General features: G+C 35.9%; 3 protein-coding genes and 2 long non-coding RNA genes across 12 annotated transcripts; 2 read left to right on the top strand and 3 right to left on the bottom strand.

The window, feature by feature from the left end:
* Positions 1 to 4,598: 4,598 nt before the first annotated feature.
* Positions 4,599 to 6,569, bottom strand: LOC124341493. Of its 7 annotated transcripts, none has more exons than XR_006918363.1 (5): positions 6,094 to 6,569; positions 5,824 to 6,004; positions 5,221 to 5,568; positions 4,801 to 5,082; positions 4,599 to 4,732 (listed from the first exon to the last, which is right to left on the bottom strand). It is a non-coding gene; the product is annotated as an uncharacterized LOC124341493 (long non-coding RNA). The 7 variants fall into 7 exon arrangements; XR_006918362.1 differs by having other exon boundaries at positions 5,797 to 5,983; XR_006918361.1 differs by having other exon boundaries at positions 5,221 to 5,565; positions 5,797 to 5,983.
* Positions 5,425 to 5,674, top strand: LOC124341591. Its single transcript, XR_006918509.1, has 2 exons — positions 5,425 to 5,514; positions 5,546 to 5,674. It is a non-coding gene; the product is annotated as an uncharacterized LOC124341591 (long non-coding RNA).
* Positions 6,570 to 6,677: 108 nt separating the features above from the next.
* Positions 6,678 to 8,421, top strand: LOC124341255 (peroxisome biogenesis factor 2-like). Of its 2 annotated transcripts, none has more exons than XM_046794276.1 (7): positions 6,678 to 6,773; positions 6,836 to 6,913; positions 6,980 to 7,042; positions 7,118 to 7,300; positions 7,378 to 7,578; positions 7,655 to 7,849; positions 7,914 to 8,421. In XM_046794276.1, exons 1-7 carry the CDS (start codon positions 6,750 to 6,752, stop codon positions 7,998 to 8,000), a joined length of 831 nt encoding a protein of 276 aa, XP_046650232.1. In that variant the 5' UTR covers positions 6,678 to 6,749; the 3' UTR covers positions 8,001 to 8,421. The 2 variants fall into 2 exon arrangements, with proteins under 2 accessions (XP_046650232.1, XP_046650231.1); XM_046794275.1 differs by having other exon boundaries at positions 7,118 to 7,309.
* LOC124341204 (3-ketodihydrosphingosine reductase-like) lies at positions 8,134 to 9,941 on the bottom strand. The gene is made up of 7 exons (XM_046794209.1): positions 9,712 to 9,941; positions 9,483 to 9,648; positions 9,289 to 9,431; positions 9,034 to 9,225; positions 8,797 to 8,964; positions 8,629 to 8,730; positions 8,134 to 8,560 (listed from the first exon to the last, which is right to left on the bottom strand). The coding sequence occupies exons 1-7, from the start codon at positions 9,838 to 9,840 to the stop codon at positions 8,450 to 8,452; spliced, it is 1,011 nt and encodes a 336-aa protein (XP_046650165.1). The 5' UTR covers positions 9,841 to 9,941; the 3' UTR covers positions 8,134 to 8,449.
* Positions 9,942 to 10,549: 608 nt separating this feature from the next.
* On the bottom strand, positions 10,550 to 12,689 carry LOC124341146 (suppressor of cytokine signaling 6-like). Its single transcript, XM_046794102.1, has 3 exons — positions 11,970 to 12,689; positions 11,470 to 11,906; positions 10,550 to 11,409 (listed from the first exon to the last, which is right to left on the bottom strand). The coding sequence occupies exons 1-3, from the start codon at positions 12,546 to 12,548 to the stop codon at positions 11,223 to 11,225; spliced, it is 1,203 nt and encodes a 400-aa protein (XP_046650058.1). The 5' UTR covers positions 12,549 to 12,689; the 3' UTR covers positions 10,550 to 11,222.
* Between the last annotated feature and the right edge of the window lie 149 nt (positions 12,690 to 12,838).

The following is a 12,838-nucleotide window of genomic DNA, read 5'->3' as shown; positions in this document are numbered from 1 at the left end:
GAGGCCCAGCCGTCACAGCGCCTCTAGTGGCCTGACGGTTCTGGAAAGGGGGTACAGTGCTACACCCAGCCGTCAGAAATGGGGAGGGTACACCTAGCCGTCAGAAAGGGGGAGGGTAGATTCAGCCGTCAGATAGAGATGGTAGCCGGGGACAGACGGAACACAAAAAAAACTGAAAAACTGTAACGATTATTTCATATAGCCTTCAAACTTCATGTTGACTTCCTCCACCTCGTCTTCTCTATTAATAATTAAAAACTTTTTCTGGATTCCAATTACTTCTTCTGGTGTTAGAAATTGCTCCAATATTTTTGTACAATTTCTTCCAACTCTCAAGCCATAAACAAATGTCCTCGCAAAGCCGTTCAATTTGAGCTCGGAAATCCACTGCAGATTCTATTAAATGCATATAAATAATAACCTGCTTGGTTTGAAAAAATGTCAACATGTCTTCTCCGGAGATGGAGTACGGTGGGTAATAATTCGATCCATCTTTAGTTTCGAAACTACACATGTTGAAAACAAATATAAGTGGAGGGCATGTTGAATCTTTTAAAGTCTTCTAGTAATTCAATCTAGATTTTTTAAAATTTAAAATTAATTCTGCAAAATATCATTCTAAATTTAAACAATTACCAAATTAGCTGGTTTAAAAGTGATCGAAGACATTTTCGATGCTACAAATGTAATCTTATCGAAATTGTTCCGAATAACAGCATTTACCATGTAGATAATGTCGCTCAATGCCGAATATTGTGTTCCATTTTGGTCCGTTAATGTTCCAGTCATATCGCGATAACTTGCTAGGCCGCTACCAATTGAAGCAATAGGCGGCATGACGAATTTTACATGTCCCACTGAATTAGGCTTTGTTCTACATTTGGTTAACCGAAAATGTTCTAGAAAGTTTAATAAGAATAAATATTATTATAATTTAAAAATTCTAGCATAGGAAATTGAATTATTACATTACTGCTAAATTAAATTATTAAATATATTTCTTATTCTGTTGTTTTGATGAATTCATGTAGTAGTTGCAAGGCTTCTGCAGGAATTGTTGTGCTTTGTGATTGACGTTGAACAGTCAATATGAAGTTTATTGGTTTTGCAGTACTTGGTGGCAAAACACATAACGAAAACGGTTTTTTTTTTGCATTTTTATGCAGAGTCTCACGTGCACAAGGTTTGCAAACCCTTTTCCCGTTCAGGTTTATTGTTCTAGAACAAGAACCGTAGCAATTTGAGCACTTAAAGCCTGCGGGTAAATCATAGAAATCAGCCTCCATAAAAGATCTCATGGTTTCTACCATAGCAGTGCCAAAATGCAGATCGTTAGGAAGCGGTTGGAGTTCATATATTGATAAGTGAATTATTCCACGTGTACATTTTAAGTTGTTTTATGTAATGTTAAATTAATCACATGTTATCTTAATTGAACACATTTCAATGCAAATAATTACCCTTCATCACGTTGAGAATCTCATTGTAAATTACTTCATCCTTTAATTTTTCAAGTACTGTAGTTGCCTTTTTCTTTGTGGTTTCGACTGATTTCGCCATTTCGTAAAACAACTGATGTCAAAGGAAAGTTTTTAGTTACTAAAATTCTACCCCGTGACCGTTGAACTGGTGACAACGATTAACAATCAATACAGACAATCGATATAGACATCCAAGTGGATTTTGTGTTTGATCTAAGTCACGAAAAGCTGATAACAGGTAAACTTAGGATAATTCCCCATTGTGAAACTCCATTACATTTTTGTGCTAGGAGAAGCACTCAAAATATTATTCTACTTGTGTTATTGAGCTTAAACGCAAACAAAATGGATTATTTTTTAAGCAAAAGTGGCAAGGTATGTGTACCTATTCTATTTGTTTATTTAAATATGGTAATTCTAATTAGTTTCCATGTTCCATTTTTTAATTAACAAGTCTGGTATTGTGAAGTTGGATATTGATGGTTGGAAAAGTGAATTTGTAAAGCTACATGAGTTGAACCAACAATTGAAAGATATGGAAACCTTAGCTGGTCTACCAATTTCTTTGTTTACTAAAACTATATTTATGACGCTTGATACTACAAACACAAATTTGAAAGAACTAAATGATTTCATTGGAAAAAATTGGCAGGTATAATTCAAATTACTTGTAATCCTAATGATGTCTGTCCTAAAATCGTCATTAACAAAACAAATAATTTAACTATTAATTTTTTACTTTAGGAAACTTCTTTAGAAATTAAGCAATTTTTTTATTCTAAAGCTCACAATGATTTGCAAATAATTAGAACTCGACAAAAATGGCTAATTCAGAAAATATTTTTTGTTAAAAAACAATAATGGATAATTCCATTGACTTTCAATCAATGGAATTGGAAGGAAACGAAGAAATTGTTCACTTTTCAATCCCGGAAACAAAAGTTGCTCAACTAATTTGTAGATATCCTAGGTGCAACTCAAAGTTAGCGACCACTGCATCGAGATCGAGTCATGAAAAAAGTCAACATTCACCCAAAAAGTATTCATGTGAAATATGTAAATTTGTTGCCGAAAGGGAAGAAAGTATTGAATATCACAAATTGAGGATGCATCATGGATTGAAAGCCAACAAATTATCACGGTTATTTGTTATTTATATCATTTGCTATTTTTTTATTAAATAACAAATATTTTCTTTTTACATAAATGTTGAAGTGCTGAAATTTAGCAACGAACAGAATATCGATTTGGTTGATACGTTGGTTCAAAATGAAGCCATGTCAATTGACGACGTTAATGACGACTCACGTGCATCGAACGTCACCACTTACGAAGAGTAAGATATTCATCAAATTTATTATTCATTCCAAAATAATGAATTTTTCCCAAACAGATCAAATATTTGGGATGAGTGGGAACCCGATGTTCAGTTTAAACTGGGCATTAGAATACTACGATGAAATGAGCCATCTAATTGTGGGTTTGCACTAGGTTTAAATAGATATTACATCTATTCATAAAACCAATATTGCGATCATTTCTAATTGTTAGTTTTATTGGTTATTAACAAGATTTTTATGCATTGCGTCAGGGTTTATGCTTACCATTACGCAGCTGTTTATGCATTGCGTTAAGGTTTATGCTTACCATTACGCAGCTGTTTGTGTATTGCTGTACGGTTTATGCATGACAAAAAAGTGGCACGAACGGCTTGCCATAAATATGCAATATTTTAGCAATATGCTGCCTCACTGAATCTTCAGGAGCGAAACGAAGAGCCGGAAAAAAAGGATATCACAACTGAAGCTAAGAGCAAAACGCTCGAACCAGTTCTGCCAGGAGCTGATGTTGGCACGTCACAACCGGCTACCGAACGTCCATCATGTCTGTCCCCAACCACCAGCCGTCAGAGCGCCCCTAGCGGCCTGACAGCCTGACGGTGCAATAGAATTTTCGAATATGAAGAGAATTCCAGTTGGAAATTTTGCATTTGTTTCAATCATAATTCTCTTTCTTTGCAATTGAAGAACAGCCTGGATCATGCTATTTTCCATTCACAAGGATCTCACTGTTTCAAAAAATCAGACATCAAAAGAATTGATAAGTGTGAGATTGCAAGTCAAGGAAATAAAAAATACAAATTCTTAAATCAACAAAGCAGAATACCTATAATGTTGGTTTCACACTTAATCTGCTTTACCACATTTTGCTACTTAACAAACTTTTTGAAATGTTTAATAGTTCACTTTATACTCATCGAAACGTGAAAGACAGTAACATACCGTACAATAACCATAGCAGTCATTGTTGTTATTAAACTGCAGTGGCACCTGGTGGGGGATTTCATCTAGAATAAATCCTAGAAACAGAATGCATCTAGAATTTGAAAAAAATAAGTTGATAGTAGGCTATAAACATAAAAAAACTGGGTCGAGATAAACCTACATGACATGCAAAGCTCAATTTCATACTTGAAATCACGAAATAAAGGCAACCAGTAAAAGGAAGTCCATCATAGAATGTACACCTAGGAAAAAATCATATTGTAAATTCGTAGAAAAATCTAAAGATGCAACATGCAAAAGTCACTTATGAAGTCTAACTTCCCCGTGCGGTCGCAATCGAGCGGACTAAGTTCAATAAACAAATGAATGAATTGTAAAATGTATGGTTAAAATAAACGAAAATCAATGAATGAATATAAACTATATAAATTATTTATAGTTATTTCTTCGTACGTTTTTCATTACCTTTAACAGAATCATCAATATTAATAGCAAAATTTATGTAGAATTGTTTATTTAACTGACCGCCCGGTTCAATACACAGCCAATCAAAGCGGGGGGGAGACACTGCAGTGATTGACTGAACCAGGGAGATTACCCGGCCATGGTTAAGAGACACCGGAAAAAGAGCGAAGAGAGCCTAGGAACAGCTTTTAAGAGAGCAATGCATCATAGTAGACTTCCGGCTTAGACTCATGACCCTCCAACAGATTTCATCGAATCATGCGCCTTGCAAGTCCCCGTTCGATCAAACATCTCCCTTCCTCCTGGTTGTCGCAGCGAGTGAGTGACCACCGTGCGGGCGTTGGTTAGTGGTTATTTAGGGAAACGGGGCCACTGAAGAAGGGAGCCCAGATATGCACTTGTAATTTATCTATATAATTTATCGATTAATTTTGAATTTCAGCAACGTCTTCTTAGTTTCACCGGTGAATCAAGTCTAAGGAACGGCGGCAAACGAATCAACTGAAATGAAAACGGAGAGAAATTAACTTGAAGCCAATAATTAAATGAGACTGTACATGAAGCATTACCTCAACGGCGATATAGGTTGCAAGAGACGAGATTTCGACAAAATGCTGCCGATAAAATAAGCCCGACAGCCATCAGGCAACACCGACTATTTTGCACAACGCTGCATATACTGCATGGACACCAACATAGGAAAATGACACATTAATAAAGTATGATATTCAACTGCAAGTCTGCACAGGCTCCATTTCATCGCATCTCTCAACTGGAAAAGGTCTGCAAAACCACTGTACCCCATACAGCAACACCATTAACAGCTCAAACATAAAACTGACCATGGAAATCTACAAAGCAAAAGAACAATAACAATTAGAAATGTAAAAAAGATACCAATAATGATTTACTTGAAATGTACACTAAACTAAAAACTAGAGAAAAAGAAATCAAGAAGATGATCAAAGATCATCAAGATTTAATTTCACCTTTTTAAAAATCAAGGGAATTTCTGTTGTTTCATAAAAAAAAAATTAAAACTCTTTACAAGTACTTTCCACAAAAGCACTTATTTAGAAGCACAAAATAAGATGTCACTTGTCTTCAACATCAAGTTCTTTGTCACCTGGTGGACACAATTTTACACACCTACGACAAGTGACAAATTTCTTACGATAAACGAACGACTGAACGGTCATAGTTAAATGAACGCACGACACCAGTACCACAGTCTGCATGAACCGCTCACCACACTGTTCACTAGCTGGCTGCACAAAATTCATGTACACATTGGACTGCAACGGAAAGGCTCAGACCTCAAGAGGCTGTTAATCCTACTTGGGGAAAAAAAACTCAATTAGTATCAGAAAACAAAGTTACGTGTAACATAAGAAAATAACAGAAGCAATAGTTAAACTAAGCAATCTCTAAAAATTACTTTTACAAACATTCCAAAGGAATCAACAATTGACAAGCTTATAAAACGATCTTAACTGCAAAGTCAAAAGATATAAAGCAAAGAGCTAGTCAGAGTAGTCACAAACAAATTAAATCTGTAGCCTTACTGTAAAAAAGTTGATCAACTTAGTTACTTGAAATTGTTTGGAAGTGTTTATGCATGTGACGAAAGCTACAAACAGTACTGGTGGCAAGCCTGTAATAAGAGGAACACCTTTCACCAGCTGGCTGCAACAAATCACACATGCACAGTGCATTGGACTGCAGTGAAGAAGCTAAGACTACTTCACCATGCTGTTAATAGAAAAATAAAAACTCAATTATAGGCTATTTTATCTGTAAATGCACCACACAAAAAAAATTACATTTAATCCTAGCCTTAAATGAATACAAGGAGGAGTTACCATTATATGACGAACAATGTCAGGGTATTTAAGACTTTAAGTTGAGTAAATTGAGTTGACTTAGCTCGCCGAGGCTGGCAGACTGTCAGCAGCCATCTTGAAAGTAACAGGAAAGGCGCAACATTGCCATTCCAGTTTTGCAATTAAAAACGCCCGCATCTGGCATCCCTGCGAGTCAATAAAGCGGCAAAAGTTCGACTGTGAAGTTACGCAACCATTTAATGAAATATTTGTATGCGAAAAGAAAAGTGAAATTCAAATTCCTCTGCTAGGTTAGGGAGGGTACTGCCTGATAAAAAAGAATAATGATTGCGGCTTCAATCTTCATGGCGGCTTTTTTCAAAAATGTTGCTAAGTTAGTCAAATGAAAAGTTATACCTAGTAAATGAATGGCCAATGAAACAGTGAGTGTCACAAAATGATGAAGATGTCCCCCTTCCAATCCAAATAATTAATAGATATTATTAGCAATGACACAAAAAAGATTTTGAAGATATACTGTATACGTTAGTTTTAACTTAAGTTTCTTTTTTTCTTGGTAGTCGGAATCGGAAAGTCTTTTACTCTTTTCTTTTAACTACAGCTGCTTACAAACAGTATCTTTTTTAGTTCATAGGTGGTGCCTCATAGTGACAAATGAAATGTAAACAAATAAAATGGCAGTTTCAAGAGAGAGTCAGGTAAATACTACATTTACTCTAAATTTTAAGAAGGGATTACATCTTTTGTTACAAAATAATAGATCGACGCCATTGAACTAGATTCAGAATGTTATCAGCTTTTTCAGTCCCAAATAAATCAATCCCTTACACATTTACCGGTAATGAAAGTTTTTTTTTTAATTGCTGTTTTGGATTCTGGCGATTATCATTTCTCCCATTATTAGATAAACATCTTAAAGAAAATTGAACCAGAGATTTCAGCATTACTCAATCTTGCTGTTTATGTGGTAATTAACAAGGCATACTATATAAATTATTTGGCTCCTAAAACTAAAGTGTTCTTTCGGTCACATTGCTCTCAGGTTCCTCTATATACAAGTTCTAGTCTGGTGAGCCATGAACTCTTAGGAATACAATTTTCAAAGAAAACCAATGGTTCTTATATACCCAAAAAATGGTATATATACAGTTTTACATTAGTTGGAATAAATTGGATTTCCAATAGATGGAACACTATTTCAGGAACTATCTTAAATGAAAATACGGTGCAGCCGGTATGAAAAATAAAAATAAAAAAAATCTAATTTCCATTTCTTAATAGCATAATTTCTTTGTTATACAGGCTTCTCAATTTCTGAACTGGTTGCATATTTCAGCAAAAATACTTAATCTGCTAAATAGCTTAGTATTCCTGAAACAAGGTGTCTATCCTACAATCCTCCATAGGGTTTTACAACTAAAAACAGAATTAGTAAACCCAAATGAGCCTAAATCAGCAGATCTTTCTACTTTAACCAGAGAGTTACTGTGGCATTCATTTTCTGTGAGTTAATGCTACCGTGGCACAAAAGCTTTACATGAAACATTAGACTAATTTTGTTAATGACTTGCGAATTTAGGAAATGTTAATGTTTGCATTACCATTGGTGAACGTCCATCGCGCTAAAAGTTGGTTAACTCGTCTCATTAAACTGAAAGATGACAATCCATCGATTACCGTAAGAAGAAACACTTTGTGTGCAGTTTGCAACGAAACGCCTATAATTCCGCAAGAAACGCAATGTCAGCATGTGTTTTGTTATTATTGCTTGAAGGTATCAACTTTAAATTATTTAAAAATATTAAAGTAGATGTCATATGCAATACCGCTGATTGCAGGCAAATTTGGAAGCTGTAAGTGAATATACCTGCCCTCTGTGTTCCTTCCTTATCGTTGCTGATGACGGCCGGAAGGAGGAGGATTAACTCATGCATACAGGGATGGAGAACGCTACATATTATACAAAACAATTGTGATATTGTCAACTGCTAGATATTCAAGCATTGGAAGACAATAGCATGCAATATTCTACAACGATCCTTTGGATTGGAATGGGGATCAATTTCCTTTCCTTTATTTGCCTTTGTGACCTTGAAGTCCAAGTATCAAATTTGTAAATGTTATAGAAAATTACACACGTTGAGAATAGAAAACAAATGGTAACAAATAAGCTTGCATATAAATTTATCTCGCAAGGGATATTGATATAGAAGTAGGAAATTCAATTCTGTATGGAATGTAGACCATTGTGCCAATACCAAACATGAATGTGATCCTTCGACCGAATCACAAGACTGTTGACTATGACTATCCGTAAATGGAACAAAAGGATGTTTACCAACTTGATGAGACGAAAAAATATTTTCTCCCTTCATCATTGAGAGCGCTTCTTTAAATCTCGATTCTCCATGCACTTGACAACAATTCGGTCAAATTTGAACAGGTAAAACGAAGATATTAGACGGAATATTCCCATGGTAAAACTCTAACGTAAGCACATAAGAAAAAAAAGTTATACCACTGCATCTTCAGTTTGGTTGAACTATGTTTTACCTGTACTAGTAAATCGAAGACCGAAGTTATGGGTGCCATTCCAATGCAAACAACTGACTGCAAAAACCCTTCAAATCCAACGGTGCTAATAAATTTTCCTTTCTACAATAAACAATAACATATGATTAAAAATATGTCATCCATTTGTTCGTATCAACGAAGAATTACTAGACTGTGATCCAACAAGACTTTGGCAACAGTTTCAGGCGAAAAAAGGCCAGCAGTTTCAGAAATAAGGCGAGTCTCTTCAGGTTTGTTTTTATTTTCTTCAGCAAATCCGGGTGTGTCCGTATCCGGCGGAAAACTAACAGTCACCGTTAGATTATAAGGTTTCAACTTGTGTAACGAGAAGATAGTTATGGTTTTGTTAAGGATTAAAGATGTTTTAGTATTTATAGAAGTTACCTCCATGGCCAATGATTCTGCTAATCCGCGTAGAGCAAACTTTGATGCCGCATAAGCAGCAAATCCATAAATACCACACAAACCACCTTGGGAGGAGACAAAAACAATGCCACCTTCTCTTCTTCCTTTCATTCCGCTGATTACTGCATGTGAAAATTGGGCAGCCCCAAAGTAGTTTACAGCCATTAGTCTCTAAAAGATAAAGGCGTACATTAAACCAAGTTTATATGTAATACAAACAATTTTAAATTATACCTTAATTTCTTCAACAGAAGTGTCTTCAAAGCGTGCTGCTCTAGCATATCCTGCACAGTTTGCTAGTAAAAAAAGTGGCCCAAGTTCTTCTTCTGCCTGAAGTACTGTTCGTTCAATTTGATCATATGGTCCACTAACATCAACTAAAAATTGAATTAGTTCAAGCATGCCACTGATGTACAATTATAATTTACCAGAAAAACAGGACACTTTTTGTTCAGCAACAGAAGCGAACTTCAAAACTTCCACTCTAGCTTCTTCAAGAAGGGTTGGGTTCCTTGAAACTAAAGATATATGGGCGCCGTTCTTTGCGCATTCAATAGCTAAATACTTGCCTATTCCACTTGAACCACCAGTAATCTGATTCACACATAGTTATTAAAATGTTAGGCTACAATTTCGATCAACATGGAAATTATTTACCATGACATGTTTCCCTTTCAGACTTCTAGGTTTAGCAGCATAAAATCCAACCCAAACCCCAAACAGTATCGCTATACACGTTACTACAACAAATTCAATCGTCATAAGATCCCATATTACGTGAATCATTTTTGACGGATGAAATTAGTCGGCCAATCTACGATTTTGTGATGATTTGTGGCTAAACTGCTTTTCAGGGTTTTATTTTATAAATCAAACATCAAGAATCAATTCCGAAGCCCCTTCTCCGTTTGCGGACTTAATTTTTAACTTTCCGTACTTCTCCATCTATCAGCCAAAGTTGACATCATCTGTCTATAAAAAAAGGAACGGTGCATTTTCTAACAAAAAATTGTTTTCCATTAAATTATTTAGTATCTTGAATTATTTTTAATTTAAAAGGTAAAGTAGATTCCAGATAACATTTGTAGTGATGGGAAAGCAATCCGATCCGATCCGATCCCTTCTTGCACGCGCGAGTTTCCTTCTAGGACAGACCTTGTTTGAGTGTATAAATAAGTTTTAATTTACAGTAATAAATTTGGATTTGGATTTTTCGAATGCTAGGGATTTCCATTGTTACGAAGACAACGCTGCTCATTGAGTGCTGATAGGCATGAAACATTTTAAATATTTAGACTGAATTAAAATTCACATTTATAGAGATCATCTCATCCAGCAGTGTCGCACCTTGTCACCCAAAATACCTTGTTCGATTCCTCGTTCTCTCATTTGTGTAGTACCAATGCATAATCTGAAAATATTTTTTTTTCCGTGGATAACATAAGACGTTAGAAGCTTAGGCTTAGCTTTCAAAAGATTTTAAAGGGTCATTGAATGAGTGATCAGAACAAAGGTGTATTCAAATACAAGTGCATATTCAATCAAGAATCATTGTTCAAGAAAATGAGCATATGTGGACAATGTTGATTCAATTGGATATACATATCTAGTGGTGTTAACATTATGTTTCAGTTGTTACAACAGTCTCTTTCGCACAATATTTTTTTTCCCTTTTTCCTATAAGTCATATACGAGAGGTTTAATGCCCATGCACGCTTCTTTTATTCTTTGAACATAAAACAAAACAAAAAAATCGTCGACATCCAAACGTAGCAGCTAATAACTTTCATCAGTCGAAAACATTGAATGAAAACTAGTTTTTTTACAGCATTAATATCTTACCAAAAGATTATCGATTCAAATGGCAAGGGGGAGAAAAAGGGGAGGGTCGTCGAAGTAAAAATCGAGAAAAATTGAAATCAAAAGGTATCACAGCAAATGAGGCCAAGACACACGAGGACACGTTATGCAGGATTGCTGAATGCTAACTTTCATTTTGGTTTCACGTTTTCGAAACGATTCTCAAGATCCGACTGTTGACCTTAATTCCTTAAATTGAGAATTCTCAACTGGCGGTCAATAATAGAGTTGCACGCAGTTCATTTTCAGCTTAATCTTCCCGCAACTGGAGAGGCACTCCTTCAAAATTTGCGGAAGAACTTTCGTGTTTAAGAGTTACCTCGTACAATGAACGATTTGAGGGACTCGGGCAGAGGCAGAGCTTCTATGTGATCCATCCGAACGTACTGACGGATAACGAAACGACACATGTACTGCAACGGTAGAACTTCCGAGAAGCGAGATACAGGTTTGGTCAGTCGGACGGGATATGAGGGAGATCCAGGTGAACGTGACCTAAAAATAGCATAAATTTTAGAGATATTATGTTTAGTTTAAAATTTTTTTATTAAATACCTAGAATAACAAAAGATGCCAGAACGAGATGTATCCATCAAGTGCTCAATGAGCTGACCAACGCTGCTATGCTGTTCAGCCTCTGGGTACGCATAAAAGCTAAAGTAGCCGTTGGTGTGCTCGATTCTTGTATGCAACGTTCGACCGTAGGAGCGAAAGCTCAAGCTCAACAGGTGACAATCGTCAGATGAATCGCGTACCAGAAAGGCTCCGTCAGGTTGATCTACCAGCTTCCGTTCTGCTTCTCCTCGGGTCATTCTTCCCCAATACCAGCCATATTTGACCAACTTGAAAAGTTCCCACGCTAAATTACTGTTACTGGAGGAGGTTGTGGGTACTACAGCTGCATTACTCGGGCTGTGTAATGAAACTTCAGCTTCTGCATTATTACTGGGAAATAAGGTTTCTGAATCATTGATAGTGGGTGGCACATCTTCCTGTTGATTTAAAAAAAAGTATTAGTAAGATTATATTTCATCTGAAAGTAAAAATAGACTTACTTGCACTGCTACTGGTAAACTGTTTTCATTAGGGTCATCTTGGTTTTCAGAAAGTGGATCTAAATCATGAACACCACAACAGTTTTCTCTGGCACTTCTTATTGAGTTTGACACAGAACAGAAACGACAACTCTGTTGAATAGAGGGAAGAGTTTTGCTCTTTTGTAAGGAATCCCGTTCACATGATTCTTCAGCAATTGATGAAATAGAAAGAGAGAAACTGTGTCTTTTGTTCATTTGCCTAATACGAGAATGTTCACTTCTTGCAATCTTGAACTTGCGCTTTAAAGTATCAAGTAAACTGGATTTGGTCTTTGGTTCTGGATAGCCAGGTTCACTTGGATTTTTCTTTATCCTCAACAGATCACTGAAACTTAATCTCCCCTTATTAGATAGAGGTTTCTCTTGATTCAAATCACTGCTGCTCTGAGAAACTGTATCTGTCATTTGAAGCTTTGACTCGGAACTCCATCGATTGGTCCCTAATTGAGATGATGATGTATTCGAGTTCGATTCGCGTGCGATAGCTCCTCGGTCTCTCCGAAGAAAGTCTAAACCACTCCAGTTAAGTTTTTTCATTGCAGATGATTTGAGAAAACTCTGTTATGATCCATCAACAACTTTCCACACTTTCGACTTCGGTTCATTTGCGTTTGATCACGTTATCACGTTATCAATAAACCAACACGACCTAACATGACAACGAAAGCCTTCTTGCAGGCCTTCTTAGTAGTGACATCTTGTAGAAAAAATTTCAAAATCATCACAAATATTCAACATTTTTCAAAAAACAAGTTTATTCGAGTTTTAAATAGCGTATATCAGTAATTTTTAAAATAAACGTAAGGAAATATTGGCGAAGGATGAAG

Source organism: Daphnia pulicaria, chromosome 5, assembly GCF_021234035.1.
Source record: "Daphnia pulicaria isolate SC F1-1A chromosome 5, SC_F0-13Bv2, whole genome shotgun sequence".
Lineage (NCBI taxonomy): Eukaryota > Metazoa > Arthropoda > Branchiopoda > Diplostraca > Daphniidae > Daphnia > Daphnia pulicaria.
This window is presented reverse-complemented; position numbering and strand designations above follow the sequence as displayed.